The 20019-nt window shown below is 48.8% G+C and overlaps 1 protein-coding gene across 2 annotated transcripts in view; it reads left to right on the plus strand.

Annotated features, from left to right (window-relative positions):
• The first annotated feature begins 1720 nt into the window (after window positions 1-1720).
• The window catches only part of Zer1 (zyg-11 related cell cycle regulator), a 29277-nt gene continuing 10978 nt past the window's right edge, over window positions 1721-20019 (plus strand). The window contains exons 1-8 of one of the 2 annotated variants that reach the window (XM_076845332.2): window positions 1721-2315; window positions 12434-12683; window positions 14161-14311; window positions 14536-14972; window positions 15261-15437; window positions 16357-16471; window positions 16629-16775; window positions 17014-17181. In XM_076845332.2, the coding sequence (XP_076701447.1) occupies window positions 12526-12683; window positions 14161-14311; window positions 14536-14972; window positions 15261-15437; window positions 16357-16471; window positions 16629-16775; window positions 17014-17181 (1353 nt within the window). In that variant the 5' untranslated portion in view covers window positions 1721-2315; window positions 12434-12525. Of the gene's footprint in view, window positions 2316-12433; window positions 12684-14160; window positions 14312-14535; window positions 14973-15260; window positions 15438-16356; window positions 16472-16628; window positions 16776-17013; window positions 17188-20019 lie in introns of both variants that reach the window. The other variant, XM_076845331.2, reaches the window with a different exon arrangement.

A 20019-nucleotide genomic window follows, 5' to 3' on the forward strand; every position in this document is an offset into this window, starting at 1 on the left:
TCTGGGGGGGGAAGTACTGGGGATTTAACTCAGGGGCACTCAACCACTAAGTAACATCCCCAGCCCTATTTTTTATATTTTGAGACAGGGTCTCACTGAGTTGCTAAGCACCCCACAGTTGCTGAGACTGGCTTTGAACTCCGGATCTTCTGTCTCAACCTCCTGAGCCGCTGGTATTACAGGCCTGCGCCACCATACGGCCTCTAGAGCAGTTTTATCACCTCAGAAAGAAGCCCTGTACCCTGTAGCAGTAGTTTCTCATTCCCCTAACTACCTAGCTCTACCAACCACTAATCTACTTTGTCTCCAGAGTTGCCTATTCTGTACATATAAATAGAATCATATATTGTCTCTCTTGTAACTGCTTTTAAGGTTCACCCATGTTGTAACATGAATCAGTACTTCATTCTTTTTTATTAATAAATAATATTCTATCATATTACTGTGCCATTCCATACCATATCCATTTCCTAGTTGTTGGGCCATTAGGGTTGTTCCCACTTCTTGACTATTTTATATAATAGTGCTATGAATATCTGTGTACCAAAGAGCTTGTATGGACATATCTCCATTCCATTTTTCTTGGATATATAAGTTTAATTTTTTTAAGAAATGTTTTTGTAGTTGTAAATGGATAGAATGCCTTTATTTTGTTTATTTTTATTGGTGCTGAAGATCGAACCCAGTGACTCACAAGCGCTTTGCCCCTGAGCTACAGCCCCAGCCCCAGCCCTATAAGCTTACCTTTTTTTTTTTTTTTTTTTTTTTTTTTTAAGAGAGACAGAGAGACAATCTTTTAATACGTATTTTTTAGTTTTCCGCGGACACAACATCTTTGTTTGTACGTGGTGCTGAGGATCGAACCCGGGCCGCACGCATGCCAGGCGAGCGCGCTACCGCTTGAGCCACATCCCCAGCCCCTATAAGCTTACTTTTTGAGAAACTGCTAAACTCTTTTTTTTTTGCGGGAGGTGGCAGTAATGGTACTGGGGAACCCTTTTTATTTTTAGACAAGGTCTCGCTACTGAGATTGGTATGGAACTTGAGATCCTCCTGCCTCAGCCTCCCCGTTTGCTGTGGCTCACCAGCCTCATCATTTAAAGTTCCCGCATGCAGTGCTTGAGGATTCCGGGTCTCTCCTATCACCAACACTTGTTTTATTTGTCTCTGACCAATGAGGTAGAGCATGTTTTCATGACTTATGGCTATTTGTATATCTTCCTTGGAGAAAGTCTATTCATTTCCTTTGCCCAAGAAACCAAAAGGATGTCACTGAAAATTCTTTATATGTTCTGGATATTCTTTGAATACTCTGGGTGACAAGAGGCCGGAAAAGGTGGTAGAGACAGATCATGAAAGTCCTTGTCATCTCGATTTACGTTTTAGAAAAAGCACTCTGGGACTATGGGGCTTCTGAGAGGAAGCTGTGCAGAAATCCAGGAAAGCAATGATGGTGGGCAGTAGCAGGTGAAGGGAGGAGAGAATCTTAGGACTTGGCGACCAGCCTGGGGGCGGGAGGAAATGCGGGGACCAATGCCGACGCCCCATTTCCACCTGAAAGCTCGGTGGCCCGCGGCCCATCCACTAACCCGAGGTGCGGCGTCAGCTACCTCTGGAGAGCCGCGTGGGGGGGTGGGGGGTGGAGCTGAGTCAGAGCTGACGGTGAAAGGTGGAGTCAGTCCTGCCCTAAACAAGACAGGGACCTAGTCCTGCCTGGGCCTTGGGCTCACGCAAGCCGGCCCCTCGCAGGCCAGGGCGAGCCCCGGAGCAAGCGAACTTCGGGCCGCGGTGTCCACGCACGGCTCCCTCCTCCACTGCGAGCCAGGGTCGCGTACCGGGAGGAGCCGCCGCCAAGCCCCGGAACCTTCCGCTGCCGCCGCCCGCGTTCGCCGCGGGACCCGTCGGGGGAACCCCTTCACTGTTGCTAAGGGGCGGCCCCGGAAGTGACGCGCCCGGGGTTTGTTGACAGCGGAGGCGGCGGCGGCTGGCCGCTCTGAGTCGTAGAAGCCGGATCGGGGGAGGGGCTGGCCCCGGGAGGCAGCACCTGGCGGCCCTCAGCCCTGCCCGCAGCCAGGGCAAGGTAACGGCCACGGGGTCCCTGTCGTGACCCGCTCCGGCCCCGGTCTCGAGCCCTCAGCATCACAGGCTCCGCCCCGCCGACCCCCGGGCGCCCCGGACCCCGGCCCTAGGCGGACGAGATCCCCAACCTCCTGAAGCGCTCTGGCCCCGGATTCTCCCGGGCCCCATCCTCCGCTCCTCCTCGCCTACGAAGCATCCTGACTGCTTCCCAGCGCTGAGGGCAGCCCCATCCCAGGGTAGGTCCTGGACCCCAGGCCAAGGGATGTACCTGCGTCCTCATCCTTCCCCTCCTGCCTCGGGGGCCTGTCCTTTGCCGCCGCAACACCTTGCAGAGGTCTATCTTGGCCCTTGGTGGGAGGGCTCCCTTCTCCACCCTCGCCGCCAGGTCCGAAAAATGTGCCTTTAAAACTGAGCTCCCTTCCTCCAGAAAGAAAATGACGCTCTGTTGGACGCCCCTGCAAGATGGGGGAATCGATATAGGGCTGAGAAGGCCAGCCTCTGCCCCTCCTACCTGTTGGATGAGCTTTTGTTTTCCCCAGAGCAGTGCTTAAAAGCTCAGGGAAGGCTTGGATTCTGGATCAGCTCCCCAAAGGGATGACAAGGGACATCCAATAGGGTGGAAAAGGGACGGATGGGGTTCAACCTGAAGGCCAGGAAATCCCGGTAGTGAGTTGAAAGTGAAATTGACCATGCTGGCTACTATCATTCTATAGGTGGAACTTGATTTGGCTGCTCTTTGACCGCTAGAATCCAAGCTTTCCCGTCTCTGCCTGTGCCTTTGAGTTAATTGGGTTTTTAAGGAGGAAGAGGATGCCTGACACCTGGGGAAAGGCCTTCTTTATGATCTTTCCCACAGAATGTTTCTCTTTAGTATTCAAACTGGTTAAAGTGACCATGAGAGATAGATTTGAAAAGGATAACAGGAGCTATGCTTAGACCAAGAGTCAGTTGTCAACGGTGAGGGGACTTTATTTTTGTTCATTTAACAAATAACAAATGTACAAAATGTAGGTGGTGATAGGTGTCATGGAGAAAAATAAAGGAGGAGAACCATGGGAACCAGAGGCTGGGGTCACCTCTTTATAAAAGGTGGTCAGGGAAGGTCACTAATAAAGTGATATTTGAGCAGAGATGAGTAAGAGAGTAAGCCATACACTCTCTGGTGCAGAACATTCAGCAGCAGGTGCAAAGGTCCTGAGCTCATGTGCTTAGTAAGTTTAAGAAACAGCAAGAGAACAGAGAGCTGGAGAAGGGTGAAGGAGAAAGTGGTTGGCAAGGAAGTCACAGAAAAGTTGGAACCAGATAATGGAGGGCACATGCCAGAGCTGTCTCTGTGGTACAGGGTCACAGGGTGTCTCATGGGTTCCCTTTCAGAACCGTGCTATTGAAGTGCTGCTGGTGGTTGGAAAAAATACAGATTTGTTTCAGATGACAAATGACCACTGTGCTCTGGCCTTGTGCTGTAAGTGCTCTTGTCCCATCTTTGTAACAACCATTGATGAAGCACATACCAAAAAACACCCATAGAGCACCATTGTCAAATCAATTTATGGTGTTGGTTGTGAGCATGTGGGCCACTTTCCTCTGCCTCAGTCTTCTCATCTGTAAAATAGGGCAGTTGAGTTAAATGAGAGCATTGCTGAAGTATTTGGCACACAGCAGTCCTTAATATGTAGCAGTTGATGATGATGTGGATGACATGACAATGAGTAATTGTCTGTGCTTGTGTCTGTCGAAGAGCCTTTCTTTTTAGCACCAGCTGGTAGTGTCCACCAGCTCTGTATGCTCCCCAGAACTAGTAGGATTTGGGGGCATATCAGGGAGGCACAGTAGAAACTTCCTGACACCCCTTAGTGGTGACAGTGGTTGTGTGTCCTACAGGGATGCTGGTAGGTGGGTCCTGGCTTTTTGGTACTGGTGAGTAGCAATGGAAGGTGATGGGGACTTTTGAAATAGAAGCAAAATTATGTTGTCAAAAGTGAATGCCACTTGGAGGCAGATTGTGAAGGGCATTGTGCCTAGATATGCCATTGGAGTATAGGTGGCCAGTCTACAGGTAGAGGCCTGGCAGAGGCAGAGTCAGAGGCTTCGCAACCTTTCAGAACCACTCTGGCTCTCCCTCCTCCCTGCCAAGCCTAGCTGCAGCATCAGGTCTGAGTCTTGGGCTGAGCATGGCAACTGTAGCTCAGTGGTGGAGTACTTGCCTAGCATGTGTGAGGCCGTGGTTTTCATCCCTAGCACCATGAAAGGAAGATAGGAAGAAACTGAAATGGAGAGGTCAGAGCACTTAGAAGCTGGGAGCCCACATGTTAGAGCAAGCTGTTGTGATGGGAGCTCCGGACTAGGGACCCAGGGATCTGGGTGTATACCATAGCTCTGCTGCCAGCTTCCCATGTGTACTTGAACAAGTCCCATCCCCTCTCTGGGCTTCAGTTTTCTATCTGTACACAGAGAATAATGCCCTCCTATTCTGGCTGACTCTGAAGGTTACTGGGAGAATGAAGTGAGACAAAGGTCAGAAAAGAATTAGGTGCCCTCCAAAGCTCCCTGCAAAAGTGAAGAGCAGTTCTTTCTTTCTTTCTTTCTTTCTTTTTTTTTTTTTTTTTTTTTTTTTGATGTGTGTGTGTGTTTGTGTGCGTGTGCATGCACATGCGTGTGGTACTGGGGATTGAACCCAGGGCCTCACACAAGCTAGGAAAGTATTCTACCACTGAGATATATCCCTAGTCTTTTTTTAAATTTTATTTTGAGACAGGGTCTCAGTAAGTTGCTCAGGCTGGCCTTGAACTTTCAATCCTCCTAAAGTAGAACAGTTCTTGCATTAGTATCACGAGGTTTCTGCAGACATGTCCTGGGAGCCCCTTAGGCAGAGGGATGCTCTTAGCCCTCAGGTTTTTTGCTTGGCTTTAGCACCACTGCTGTTCTCAACTCCTGAAATGTGAATTCAGAGACCCCTGTTGAGTCATCCATTTTGGGACCAATGTCATCATATCTGGTTCAATCAATGAGGCTGGTTTTTCAGTTTCAGAGGTGAGCAGAAGGGTCTCTCTAAGAGTGTGCTCAGGAACCTCACTCATTATAATTATTCATTACCATCTTCCTGCCAGTATTTCATGATATCTCCTCAGCATGAGGCAGGTGCAGTTCACAACACACCTTAACAGGTAAGGACTATGATCAGTATTGAGTGTGGAACACACTGGCTGGGGGACTTCACAGAGCTCAGGCTCCTTTATCTGCAAGTAGCTGGTCACCCACCCCATGCATAATGGAGACCCCGTGGATCCTGTAGGGGCCCTGCCCTCAGAAAACTTCCAGTCCTGTACCAAAAAAATGATACATGCCCTTGGACTCCTTGCCAGGACGACACGATCATCTGTGCTCAGTGCTCAAGTGCAGAGTTGTGAGGATGCGATAGAGGCTCATACACAGAAGGGAAGCCAAGGCCGGGAGAAACGGTCTGTGCCTATAGCATGTAGTAATGAGCTTGGCTTGCTGGGGACCTTGTGCAAGTTAACGCACATCTTTGAGCCATAGTATCTTCATCTGGGAAACAAAACAATAACATGTTAAATACCCCTTAGAGACTATCTATGGCATTGGTGATAACGTCCCTAGAAAGCTTGAAGCATTGAGCCTATACTGTGAACATCATGCTGGTATCTGTAGGCCCACACGCACGAGCCACATGCGTGGTCTGTCGCAGTCTATGTGGCCACTCAGCCTCAGCTGCTGCACCTATCAATCGTAAACTATAACAACAATTCCTGCCTCGAGTGGGGTTGAGAGAATGGAGAGAGGTAACTCATATCAATGGCGAGCAGAGTCCTTGGCGTGTACTTTGTACTCCATGTGAGTGTGATCATTAATTAGTTTGATTGCTAGAAGAGAGTCCAGGCAGTCTGATTCCTAGCCTAGCCTAATACCCCAAAGGCCTGCCTCTCTCTTTTTCACAGTATTTGTTAATTGCTTAGTTATCAAAAGAGAAGGTACCAGTAGCCACCTAGTGGGGATATGCATTCCTCCCTCCTTCCATTTCTGCATCTTCCTACAGTAACCTGCCCTGCGAATTTAGTCCCTGGAGACCTTTCAGGCCAGGTGATCTCTGATCCTCACTGTACCCCTGCCCCTGGAGATCCCTGGCATTTGTCCTGACTCTCTTCCTAGCAGCCTCCCACCCCCAATCTCTGGCCCATGAGTTACTCCCTCCTGGCAAGCCTCCAGCCTCTGTAAATAGGGCATTTGTCTGGGTCCCCCCACCAGCTCACTGGTTAATATTTCACAGGGTGGGCACTGCTCCAAGATCAGAGTTTCTGGCTCCCTCAGCTTCTCTGTCCCCTGAGAATCAGGATGCTGGTGGGGTTCCTTGCCCCCTCCTCCGGTCCTCAGTTGTCTTTCCCCTCTCTTGGTTAGATGGGTGGACCAAAGAGCCAGTGGTTGGTGAGAAGCTGGAGTCTGGCATAGGTTTGTATCCCACCCTGTTCCAGGATCTCAGGCCAGCTCTGGATTATGTGTGCGCCTGGCAAACTTATCAGCAAATGGGCTAGCGGTCCCAGCCTAGTAGATCTCTAGTGAGGAGATTCCCACACAGCAACCTGTGCTCTGCTAGATGCCAGGCGCAAGCGGCAGGGAGGGTGCAGAGGATGTGCAGGGAGGAGACAGTCTCCATCTCTGGAGCTGGACTGGGGGAGGGGTCATAGACAAATTGTTATGCAAATGATGAATTCATTCCAAGTACAGGGCACTGGGATCTGTTGTTTTGTTGGTTAAATAAGAAACTATACAAAGTAAAGCCTATAAAGAGCTTAGTACCAGTCTAGAGCGCCCAACATGGAGGCAAGGTGGCAGCTGCTATTGCCGCTGCTGGCACTGTCACTGTTATTTTTCTCTTCTCTCCCACTGTCCCTTTCCCCCAGAATTTTTTAAGCTTGTGATGGATCCAGTTTTAGAAAATCTGCAAGAAAAAGGGACTGACAAAAGCATAGAATTTCACCTGGCCAGTGCCTGCCATGAGAATGAGGATCCCTAAGGCCCCAGGAGATGGAGTAGGTGGAGAAGGCTGCCTCTAGCAGGTGCCAGGCCTGCAGCTAGCTGGGGCACAAGTGGCAGGGTGTTCCAGCCCTCAGGCCTGCTGGCCTCTGTGCCAAGATGAGAAAGGCTTCTTCCTCTTCCAGCCTACCCTGGCCCCTGGCAGCTGGGTTAGCACTGCTGAAGGGAGGTTAGCAGATGGTGCCTTCGGCCAGGGTTGTCCTTGGGGGGCTTTTGGTGGCCTGGGCAATAGACATGGTGGTGTTTCCTCCACATGGGGGCAGGGCACCTGAGATCAGACCTTCAGGAAAGAAGAGCCCCGGCAGCTCTTCCCACTCAGGCGCGAGGCTCCACCTGCAGCCACTGAGCGGCCAGCAGGGTCCTGGGCGCAGTGGACCCTTTCCCAACTTCATGGGACTCAGACTTTGAGGCCTTCATCGCTGCTGCCATGAACACTTGTTGAGACTGTCCTGGATATCAGGCCCCACATTGGGTGTCCAGTGCCATCCTCGTTCATTTAGCCAGCAGTCCTGAGCCTGAGCCCATGGCATCAACCCTGCAACCCCCACTTCTAGCCTGTGCTCACCTGTTCCTTCTTCTTAGAACACCTTTCTCTTCTTTTCTCACTACCAGAATTAACTATGACTCATCTTTTGAGCTGAATTGCAACTTCCAAAGGAGCCTGCCATGATTCCCCAGCCTAGAGCAGAGCCTCAGAACACTGGCCTTCAGAACACTGGCCTACTTGTGTGAGGTGCATTTGTGAACTTCCTAGGTGGATGTCTATCCCCCCCAGAGCTATAACGTTCCATGGGGGTAAGGATCTGGCCTGGTTTGCTTACTATTGGATCCATAGCACTCAGGAGAGAGTGGCTGGGTACCCAGGCCCAGGGATATGATGCCAAACAGGCTGCCGACTTCCTACCCTCATGAACTGCTGTCTGACAAGGAAACTAAATGATTAGACTCATCTAGCTTTGGGGCAGGGCCCACGGAGGATGCGCAGCAGGAGCACCCTGCCAGGTCAGGGATGGCTTTGCAAAGTAAGTACCCTTGGCACTGGGTCATAGGATCAGCTAAATAAGAAGTGAGTTTGGAGGTAGGATGGGCTGGCGTGGTCAGGAGATGCTTTCTGAAGGGAGGACATAAATGTGATTATAGATGGAGGGTAGAGAAACAGTATTTAGAGTAGAAAGTGGCATAATGAGTTAAATTTGGATGGTTTCTGTTGAAAGAGAATAGACTGAGCAAAGGTCTGAAGGTGACCTGGGCCTAGGTGTCTTGCCAGTCCAGTGAAGGCGGCCAGACTGGCCAGAGTAGGGGGTCAGAGGGGACTGAGCAAGGCAGAGAGCTGATTCTAATTCCAGAGGCCTTAAGTGACTGCTGGAAGAGTTGGACCTGCTGGTTCCCAGCAGGGTGGGGCCTCCTGGTTCCAGGCTCCCAGTGGAGAGCTACTGGGTCCTGAAGATCCAGAAACCAATGAAGGCAGAGGATGGACATGCCTGGGATCTAGGCAGCCCACTTCTGGTGCCTTCCCTAAGGGTGTCACATTGCCAATGGGGCAGCTGACACAACAGTGGGCCTTGTGGGAGGCCCAGGCCTGACAGCCCCGGGCTGGAGCTGGGCTGGGACAGACCCTGCTCTGTGTGGAGGCCAGGCAGATGGCGTAGGAGATGGCAAAGATGATAATGATGAGGATGATTTTCTTTTATCGAGTAATTACTACCTGCAGCCACCATGCAAACCTGTCTGTATTATTGCACGTAATCTTCATGCGGTACTATGGGTAGGGGACTGTGACCCTATTTTATAGAAAAAGACCCTGAAGCACAGAGAGGGGAAGACCCTTGCTCAGGTCCACCTGCTCTTATGTGACAGGGCTGAGACTTGGAGCTAGGTCCACCCAACTCCACTTGTCCAGCTTGGTCACTGGTGAGTGGTGGTGCTGCACTTGAGCTCAGAGCTACTGGCTGCGGAGCCCACAATGCATTGCAGCCTCCGTTTGTACAGTTGCCTCTGTCTCCCAGATTGAGTTTCCTCATCTGTGACAGGGGTTGTAACCAGCATATGTTGTGTTCTGTTTGCATCAAGCTGGTACTGCACATGTCCCCAGCATTGTCTCATTTGCTCTACAGCCCTGAGGAAACAGGTCTGGAGAGGTTAAATAAGTCACTAGTAAATTTTGGAGTTAAAGCGTTGATCTGTCTGACCACAGAACCTGCAGTTTTTAAAAAACTTTTTTTGGTGTAATGAAGATCAAACCCAGGTCCTCATTCACTGTATCCCTAACACCCTAAAAACTTGTTTAGAATAGTCATCTCTCAGTGTTCATCAGAGACTGCTTCCAGGACCCCTCTTGGATACCAAGATGCCCACGTCCCTTACATAAAATGGTATAACATTTGTGGAAAGCCTGTATACATCCTCACATGTACTCTAAAACATCTCTAGATTACTTATGATACATACTATAATGCACCTGCTGAGTAAGTAGTTACACTGTCTTACATGGGGAATAATGACATGAATAAAGTCTGTATATGTTCCATGCAATACAGACAATTAAAAAAATATATTTTTTTGATTCACGTTTGATTAAATCTGTGGAAGTAGAACCCCTGGATACAGATAGCTCACTGCGTAACATGCATAATAAAAGGCACACAAAATGTGAGTGCAGAGTTTGATGGATTTCCATAAGTGAACACACTTGTCCCAGAAGCCACTCTGTCACCTAATTCCTGCTTGCCTGTAAAGGTAGATACTACCCTGACTTCTAATACTGTAGACTAGTTTTGCTTGTTTATTTCCTCCTCTTTGATACAGACCTTAATAGGAAAATGTTGGTTAGGGTTTAACTCCTGACTGTCCTAGGTTCTAGAAATTTTCCTTCTTTCTTTTTTTTAATTTTTTAATTTTTTTAAATTGTTGATGGACAATACCTTTGTTTTATTTATTTATTTATTTTTATGTGGTGCTAAGGATCAAACCAGTGCCTCACCCATGCTAGGCAAGTGCTCTACCACTGAGCCACAGCCTCGGCCCCTAGAAGTTTTTTCTTTCTTTCTTTTTTTTTGCCGGGGGGAGGGATCTCTTACTATGTTGCCCAGGCTGGCCTTGAACCCCTGGGCTCAAGCAGTCCTCCTACCTCTGCCTCCTGAATGGCTGGGACTACCGGCATGTACCGACATGCCTGGCTAGAAATTGTTCTTGTTCAACCAATTTAAATGTGACTGTTCAGTCTCTAGTGGTGATCAGTACATTATTAGCTAGATTATCACTTGACCAACTCCTCTCCATTTTTTTTTTTTTTTGTACTGGGGATTGAAACCAGAGGCACTTTACCAGTGATCTACATCCTCAGCCCTTTTTATTTTTTATTTCGAGACAGGGCCTCACTAAGTTGCTGAGACTGGCCTCAAACTTGTAATCTTCCTGCTTGAGCCTTGTGAGTTGCTGAGTTTACAGGTGTGCACCAGCCCTCCTGCCCTTCTAAGCGTATACCTTTTTGGTGTCCAGACCATTTTCTTACCTTTATATTGAATTATACATTTGAAAAAGTGCCCACAGAATGATATATAGCTTCAGGAATATTCAAAGTGAATATGTCTGTATCCGGCACTCAAATAAAAGGCTACAAGCTCATCAGCACCATAGAAACCCTCTTCCAGAGTATTTCAAGTTCAAGGCCATCCTCATAATTTAGTAAGGCCCTGTCTCAAAATAAAAAATAAGGGGCTGGGGATGTGACTCAGTGTGACGCTCTCCTGGGTTCAGTTCCAAGTACCAAAAACAAAACAAAGCAAAAAAGAAAAGGAAAAGAAACCTGCTTCCAGTCACCCTTCCCATCTAAGGAACCACAGATTAGATTGCGGTTTTGAATTTAAAGGAGTGATACCTAAATGGATTGATATAATGTATACTTTTGTGTCCAGCTGCTTTACTTGTGAGGTCCATCCAAGCTATTAATTAGATTGTGATTCTCATGGCAGTGCAGTTCATCTGGTGAATATGCAATATTATCCCAATCTCATTGGACATCCAGGTCCTTTTCTGTTTGGGGCCATTTCATGGTGCTGAGGCTGTGAGTGTTCATATACAAATGTTCGTCTCTTTGGTTGTCTACCTGGGAGCAAAATTGCTGAACCTTGAACATACGTATATTCAGCTTCAGTAAAGTGTTAAACAGTGTTTCATTGCACTCCCCATGCACACTGATTTACACTCCCACTAACAGTGGACTTCAATTGTTGCATGTCTTGGCTGATGCTAGGTACTACCGGCCAGTGGTAGTGGTATTGTTTTCTCTTCTGGTTCTGGAGATTGAACTCGGGGTGCTCTACCACTGAGTTAAATCCCCAGCCCTTCTTACTCTTTATTTTGAGACAGAGTCTCACTAAGTTGCTCAGGCTGGCCTTGAACTTGCCTCAGCCTCCCAAGCAGCTGGGATTACAGTATGCACCACCACACCTGACTTTAGCATAACACTTCCAAGGTCCAATGCTACATCAGTATTTTTGTGAATGAATAATATTCAGCTTTTTATGGCTCAGTGATATTCAGCCTTTTGTGGATGAACCACGTTTTGTTCATCCCTTCATCAGTTGATGTCATTTGAGTTGTTTCCATCTTTTGGTTACTACAAATAATGCTTCTATGAACATTCATGTACAAGTTTTGACATCAACATATATTTTTCTTTCCCTTGGGAGGCACCTCCATTTTTAGTCATATACCATGAGATTTGAAGATATTGTGTCTGTGAAGCCCTGGCACTGTTCTCTGCAGAGGGAACTCTACACAGATGAGGAAGGACCCCACAACACAGGTCACCTTGCTGTAGCAGTTAGGGTCTCAAGAAGCAGATGGTGAAGGTCCCTATTATCCCCTCCCAAGCAGTGGTCCTCAACTCAGATGTCCACCCACAGGCATTATAAAAATCAAAGAAACAGTTGGACAAGGCCCCCATTCTTTTTTTTCCTAAATATTTATTTTTTTAGTTGTAGGTGGACACAATATCTTTATTTCATTTTTATATGGTGCTGAGGATCAAACCCAGTGCCTCACACATGCTAGGCGAACGCTGTACCACTGAGCCACAAGCCCAGCCCAAGGCCCCCATTCTTTGAAGGTCAGATTGTACATAGATTGTGGCACAGCAGAGATGGGTAAAAGAGGGAATCAAGAGTCCTGGGCCTAGTGCTACCAACCTGCTAATTTGAGTGTGATGTCGGGGGCCTGTTTCCCTACTCAAAGAATGGACATAGGGCAGCTGATGCTTCTGACCCTTATCTACGGTTCACTTGGCTTCTTTCCCATTCCCCAGGCTGTAGCTCTGCCAATGATCCCTTGAGTACTGGGGAGTCACTGTTGCCCTTGGGGCCCTTGTCCTGGAGTGGCCACCTGCCTGCTCCCAGCATGGCGTCTGATACGCCCGAGTCCCTGATGACCCTCTGTACTGACTTCTGCCTACGCAACCTGGATGGCACCCTGGGCTACCTGCTGGATAAGGAGACCCTGCGGCTACATCCAGACATCTTCTTGCCCAGCGAGATCTGTGACCGGCTGGTGAATGAGTGAGCAAGCCTCAGGGCTGGGACAGGGTGGGGGTCTTAGCATGAGTTTGTGCAGAGATATTAGGACCATGTGGGTACCGGAGAATGGTGTTGTATCCGTAAGCGTAAGAGTTTGCATGTGTGCATGTTGGTATGTGTATACAGGGATGTGCACATGAAGAAATGGGTGTTTATACATATGTGGTATTAAATTGCATGTGTACATTTAGGGATGAGATGATGTAAAAGCCTGCGTGTAAATGAAGGAGTTATGTGCTATCCCATGTGTGTGTACTTCTATGGGTGTCTGCACCTGTGAATTAAGTGAACACGGACACATGGGTTGATGGGCTGCTACTAGAATAATGGATCCATGGCCAGAGATGAAACCATCCAGAAGGTTTTGTTTTGTTTTTTTGTTTGTTTGTTTTGTACCAGGGATTGAACCTAAGGGTACCTAACCACTGAGTCACATCCCCAGCCCTTTTTTATTTTTTAAATTTTGAGACAGGGTCACATTAAGTTGCTTAGGGCCTTCCTAAATTTCTGAGGCTGGCTTTGAACTTGAGATCTTGCCTCAGCCTCCTGAGCTGCCAGGATTACAGGCATGCACCACTGTGCAGGGCCAGAAAATCTTTATGTAGCCCCTTAAGGGACTCCCCATTGCTCTGTGCTCCTAGAGGCAGATATAGCTCAACCAGGAAGCTTGCTTGCACTGAAGGAAATTTCCTGAAGGGGAATAGTTAGACCAAAGAGTTGGATAGCAAAATGGGAACTTTGTGGGAACTGAGGATAGAGCTGGACTCATAATGATGTCCTGAGGGCAAAATGTGGGTCAGGCATGGTTGGTCACTTTGCCGACCAGAGTTACTTTTAATTTTACAGATAAAGAAACAGAGGTGCAGGGAAGTTCAGTTATTTATATGAACTGTCCCAGGTAGGGAGCCAGCAGGCCAGGATTTAGATTCAGAGCGTTGAGCCCCAGACCCCTCCAGCAGCCCAGGGTTCTGGTATGGGCTGATGCCTCTGTAGGCTCTTACTGAGGGTTTGCCCTGTGCCCAGCTGGGAACTCCAAACCCCGTGGTTTCATCCACTGTTTGAAAGGTCCTGGGAAGGCCTGCAGGTGAAGGCAGGTGTCCTTTGGGGGAGGTGGCACAGGTATCTGTTTGGTGGGGTGTTGCTCAGGCTTCTGGGAGGAAGAGCTTGGGATTTTGTGTTGATTGAAGCCCCTGAATCACTAGGTTACCCTGAGAGCTACCATTAGACCTCTGGTTTCTGGGGCATCTTCAATCTCACCTGTAGTGCAGTCAGGATGGAGCCAGGTTGAAGAGGAGGAGGAGGAGGAGGAGGAGGAGGAGGAGGAGGAGGAGGCGGCGGCGGCGGCGGCGGCTGCTGCTGCTAGGGCGATTCTGCCAGTCTTCTTGGAGAGAAGAGCTTGTGTTCTGAAGGAGGCCCTGAGTCCTGGGCCCTTCTTGGAGCCAGGTTTTCTTCTTCCCAGGTATGTGGAGCTGGTTAATACCGCCTGCACCTTCGAGCCACACGAGAGCTTCTTCAGCCTCTTCTCTGACCCCCGCAGTACCCGCCTCACCCGGATCCACCTCCGTGAGGACCTGGTGCAGGACCAGGATCTGGAGGCCATTCGCAAGCAGGTAAGACTGTTCTCATCAGGGCACTGGTCACGGTTAGGGGAAGTTGGCTGAGAGAGTCAGACAAAGGGCAGAGACAGATCCGGGTGCCTCCCGCACAACCATCCAGTGCCCGTTGTGCCCGGTGCCCTTCCCACTGTGTGAGCCCCTCCCCAGTCACCTGGAGGTCAGGGCAAGGCGCGGGCAGGGGTGGGTGTTAGTGTTGACGAAGCTGTGCCTGATCCCAGGACCTGGTTGAGCTGTACCTGACCAATTGTGAGAAGCTGTCCGCCAAGAGCCTGCAGACATTGCGGAGTTTCAGCCACACCCTGGTGTCCTTGAGCCTCTTCGGCTGCGCCAACATTTTCTATGAGGAGGAGAACCCCGGGGGTTGTGAAGACGAGTGCCTCGTCAACCCCACCTGCCAGGTGCTGGTGAAGGACTTCACCTTCGAGGGCTTTAGCCGCCTACGCTTCCTCAACCTGGGCCGCATGATCGATGGGGTCCCTGTGGAGTCACTGCTACGGCCGCTCAACTCTCTGGCCGCCTTGGACCTCTCAGGCATTCAGACGAGTGACGCCGCCTTCCTAACCCAGTGGAAGGACAGCCTGGTGTCCCTTGTGCTCTACAACATGGACCTTTCAGATGACCACATCCGTGTCATTGTCCAGCTGCACAAGCTGCGGTGAGCTGCTGGCCTGAGCACCCTGGGCAGGGCAGAGGGGACGAGGGTGGTGTCAATCCTAGAGGGTTCAGGAGCCCCTGGCTAAACCCAGGGTGGGGATGCAAGAGCCGCTTGGTTCCTTAAACTCAGCCCAGTGTTTCAGTCAGATGAGGACTGCTGAGGGCACCTGGGTGCCCTCAGGATTTTTCCCAGAATATCCTGGAGTAGTTGTGGCAGACATGGGCCCTCCCCTACTGTGGACTGAAGGAGTAGGGGTCCTGACCTAGCGCCCCCCCACCCAATATCCAGACACCTAGACATCTCCCGAGACCGCCTCTCCAGCTACTACAAGTTCAAGCTGACCCGGAAGGTGCTGAGCCTCTTTGTACAAAAGCTTGGGAACCTAATGTCCCTGGACATCTCTGGTCACATGATCCTGGAGAACTGCAGCATTTCCAAGATGGACGAGGAAGCCGGGCAGACCAGGTAGGACCCACCTCTGTGGTTGCTGGTCAGCTGATCACCAAGCACTTACTAAGGGCCCCTTCGCCAAGGGCTGTGCTGGGCGCTGGGATGAAGAAGCAAATCAGACCTGCCCACTCTGGTCTGTGAGTCAGTGAGGACAGACATTTGGAGGAGTATGGCCCTGAGGGTCAAGAAAGAGAGAGGAGGAGAAATGGGTTTACCAGTTTCTGAGTTTGCCAAAGGAGAAGTTTTCCAGCAAGAGGGGTCAGCGTGTGCAGAGGCTGCAGCCAAGAGCATGAGAGACCGGGAAGTCGCCAGCTCTTCTGAGGAAGGGCACAGTGTGATAAGAGATGGTAAGAGAGGAGGCTGCAGGATCTGCCCCCATCAGGTGTCTCTGGAGAGGCGTTGGTGCCTGGGTAGCTTGATGGAGAGGTCTCTTCAAACCCAGCCACCTGTAATTAGCTTTGGCTTGTGGCCAGTTCCAGCTAGCTGGTGTTTGCCTGATGAGCTTGTCCCTTTGTGATTGAGGGTGAACCCTAAGGACAGCACAGCTTGACTAGAGTGGCAGTTGGTATATTCTAAGGATGGCTGCAGCAATACCTTCTGTCCCACATATTCTGCTACAGTGTGACCTTGCCACCCTTCAATCAAGTAGTGGGGTCTAGGTCTGGGGTTGTAGCTCAGTGGTAGAGTGCTTTCCTAGCACATGTGAGGTACTGGGTTCAATCCTCAGCACCACATAAAAATAAATAAATAAAGGTATTAAAAAAAAGAGGTGGAGTCTATGCCCCCAACCCTTAAAAGGGAGAGAAAGAAAAAAACTTAAAAAGGAAGTGTCTGGAGTGCCTAGAAGAGAGAACGTTAAGTAGATGCCTAGCCACTCTTGGGGAGAGGCCCAGGTCAGGCCCCAAGCCACTGATCCCAGTACACTCTTTCCCAGCATCGAGCCTTCCAAGAGCAGCATCATGCCTTTCCGGGCTCTGAAGAGGCCACTGCAGTTCCTCGGGCTCTTTGAGACCTCCCTGTGTCGCCTCACACACATTCCCGCCTACAAAGTGAGAGGCAGGAGTGGAGGGTGCATGGGGGAGGGGGAGCTCTGGGAGAAGGGAAGCCCTGGGTGGGGCATGGCAGTGTCTGGGGCCAGAAACCAAGCTGGGATTTGGGGTCCACCCTGGCCTCCTCTGGCTTGTCCTAAGCATACCCCATCCCCAGGTAAGTGGTGACAAAAATGAGGAGCAGGTGCTGAATGCCATCGAGGCCTATACAGAGCACCGGCCTGAGATCACCTCGCGGGCCATCAACCTGCTTTTTGACATTGCACGAATTGAACGCTGCAATCAGCTTCTGAGGGCCCTGAAGGTCAGCCCCAAACTCTAGACCCTGCGCATCCCCAGGGAGCAGCCAGTCACGCCTTCTGAACCCCAACCCACCCAACAGTGCCTGCCTTGCTTCCCCCTGGCCTCTTCCAGGCCCTGCCCTCCCCCCAACCCCCTCCCTAGGCCTGCCTGCCCCAGAGGAGCTGCCAAGCCCCCCTAGTGCCCACCTGTCGCAACTCTCACAGCTCTTCCAACCCATGCCCCACCCTGTCTTAACACAGCTGGTCATCACTGCCCTCAAGTGCCACAAATATGACAAGAACATTCAGGTGACAGGCAGCGCTGCACTCTTCTACCTGACCAATTCCGAATATCGCTCAGAGCAGAGTGTGAAGCTGCGCCGGCAGGTCATCCAGGTGGTGCTGAATGGCATGGAATCCTACCAGGAGGTGACGGTGAGCCCCCTGCCCACCATAGCCCACACATTCCGGCCTAGGCATCCCTTTCCTGTCCCCTGGGCCCAGACACGGTGCTTCCTCGCCTGGCTCTGTGTGCCTCCTTCCCAGATCCCCTTCCCAGGACAACCCTCTCTGACTCCTGGATCTGGCACTCAGGTTCGCCAGAACACAGCCCCATCAGAGGTCCATGACCCACAGTGTCTACCCTCAGTCACTTTGCTCCACATGGAGCCCAAGGATCCTGGCCTCCTGCCTGGGGACCTCAGGCCTGCTGACTCTGCCCCTCTGCCCCAGCACACTCTGTCTTGATGTATTCTTTCTAGTAGCTACTTCTCTTATAAAAGTAATAAAATTTTTCACCATACAACAATTATAGTTACAGAGGTTTAAAATAAATATCTCCCCTAATCCCACCACCCAGAGATAATCACCATTGCCAATGGATACATATTGTTCTGTGTTTTAGTCTGTGGATGTGTGTTTAGTAAATGGAGTAATTTTCAAAATTCTCTGTACTATTCATAAAATATGAATGTTTACATTAACAGTGTCTTGTGAATGTGAGCATCTCTCATGTCAGCAAACATCTCTTGTTACACATTTGTGTGTGTGTGTGTGTGTGTGTGTGTGTGTGAGAGAGAGAGAGAGAGAGAGAGAGAGAGAGAGAAAAGAGAGTGTGTGTATGATGGAACCCAGGGCCTTGTGATGCTATGTAAATGCTCTACCACTAACTAGCCAAATCCCCAACCCTAACAGTTTTTTGTTTTTTTTTTTCCTGGTATTTGGGATCAAACTTGGGGCCTTGCACATAAGCAAGTACTCTACCATTGAACCTACATCCCATCCCCAGCCCACAAAAAAGTTTGGGAGGGATACTAGGGATTGAACCTGCATTCTACCATCAAGCTACGTTACACTCCCAGCCCTCTATTTTATTTTTCATCTTGAGATAGTCTCGATAAGTTGCTTGAACTTGGGATGCTCCTGTCTCAGCTTCCTGGGATTATAGGCCTTTGCCACCACATCCAGCACAATTTTTTTTTAAAGAGAGAGAGAATTTTTTAATATTTTTTAGTTTTCAGTGGACACAACATCTTTTTTTTTTTTTTAGAGAGAGAGAGAGAATATTTATTTTTTAGTTTTCGGCAGACACAACATCTTTGTTTGTATGTGGTGCTGAGGATCGAACCTGGGCCGCACACATGCCAGGCGAGCGCCTACCGCTTGAGCCACATCCCCAGCCCCATCTTTATTTTATTTTTTATGTGGTGCTGAGGATCGAACCTAGCTCCCCGCGCATGCCGGGCAAGCGCGCTACCACTTGAGCCATATCCCCAGCCCTCCAGCACAATTTTTAAAAATACTGTCTCTTTTCTTATTAAAAAGTAAGATATCTAATGCTAAAAAAAAAAAAAAATGATTAAATCTTTGCTGGACACAATGGTACACACCTGTAATCCCAGCAATTCAGAAGGCTGAGGCAGGAAGATTCCAAATTCAAGGGTTGCCTAGGCAACTTAGCAAAATAAAAAGAACTGGGAATGTAGCTCAGTGGTACAGGACCCTAGTGTTTAATCTCCAGTACCAAAAACAAAACAAAAAAAGCGAAAAACAAAATACCTCAAATAATACAAGACTGAATTGTCTAGAAATTGAAAATCATTCACAGTCTGCTCCAAGCTCCAGATACAGCTGGCTCTGACAATTCAGTTTTATAATTGTTGACCCCAACATGGTGCCCACTGTCCTTTTCCACAGAGTGACCACTCAACCATGGCCTCTAAGGGAGCATTGAGGCGATGGCCGAACCCCATACCACAGGCTTGCAGATTAGGGCTCTGCCAGATTATTGAGTCAGGTCCCCATGGTGGAAAATTTGGGTTGCTTTTTAATCTTTTACTTTTCACTTAATTGATCATCATCATAATGTATTTCTAGAGTAGAATTGCACAGGCAATGTGTGTGCGTGTTTTTAAGCATCTGGCATGTGTTGCCACATTGTTCCCCAGAAAGGCCAGTGTGGGGACAACCCTTTGCAGGGATGAGAACACCCACTTCTCCAGCCTTCACAGTGATTGTTCTTTCTACATTAAGATCAATTTTATAATCAGATAAAAAGCAATGTCTTTTCTTTTTGTACTGGGGATTGAAAGCAGGCACTTTATCACTGAGCCACATCTCCAACCCTTTTTATTTTTTATTTTGGGACAGGCTCTTGCTCAGTGACTGAGGCTGGCCTTGAGTTTGTGATTCTCCTGCTTCAGCCTCCTGCCTTGTTGGGAATACAAGTGTGTGCCATTGCACCTGGCTGGGATATATATTTTTAAAAATATTTTTTAACCTTATCTTTTATTTATTCTTGTTTTAAATTATTTTATTTTATTTTTATATTTTTAGTTGTAGATGGACACAATACCTTCATTTTATTTGTTTTTTATTTTTTTATATGGTGCCAGGGATCAAACCCAGTGCCTCATGCATGCTAGGCAAGCACTCTACCACTGAGCCACAACCCTAGCCCTTATTTGTTCATTTTTTTTATGTGATGTGCTAGGCAAGTTCTACCCTGTTTTTTTTTTAAATGGAAAAAAAAATCTAATTGGAGACTCCCAGATGAATAAATAAGCCCTATAAAACAAATGGCAATTAAAATAATAAGATATCACATGTAATCTCTTAACAGCATGTTGGTACCCAACATTGACCAAGGAGTGCAGAGCACCCTTATACTTTCTACTGGTGTGGGATGAATTGTACAGTTTTTTGGGGGACAATTGGAAGAACCTATGAAAATTTTAAAGGTATCTATTTTTCAATCCAGTTAGAAAT

This window comes from Callospermophilus lateralis, chromosome 2, assembly GCF_048772815.1.
Source record: "Callospermophilus lateralis isolate mCalLat2 chromosome 2, mCalLat2.hap1, whole genome shotgun sequence".
NCBI classification, from domain to species: Eukaryota; Metazoa; Chordata; class Mammalia; order Rodentia; family Sciuridae; genus Callospermophilus; species Callospermophilus lateralis.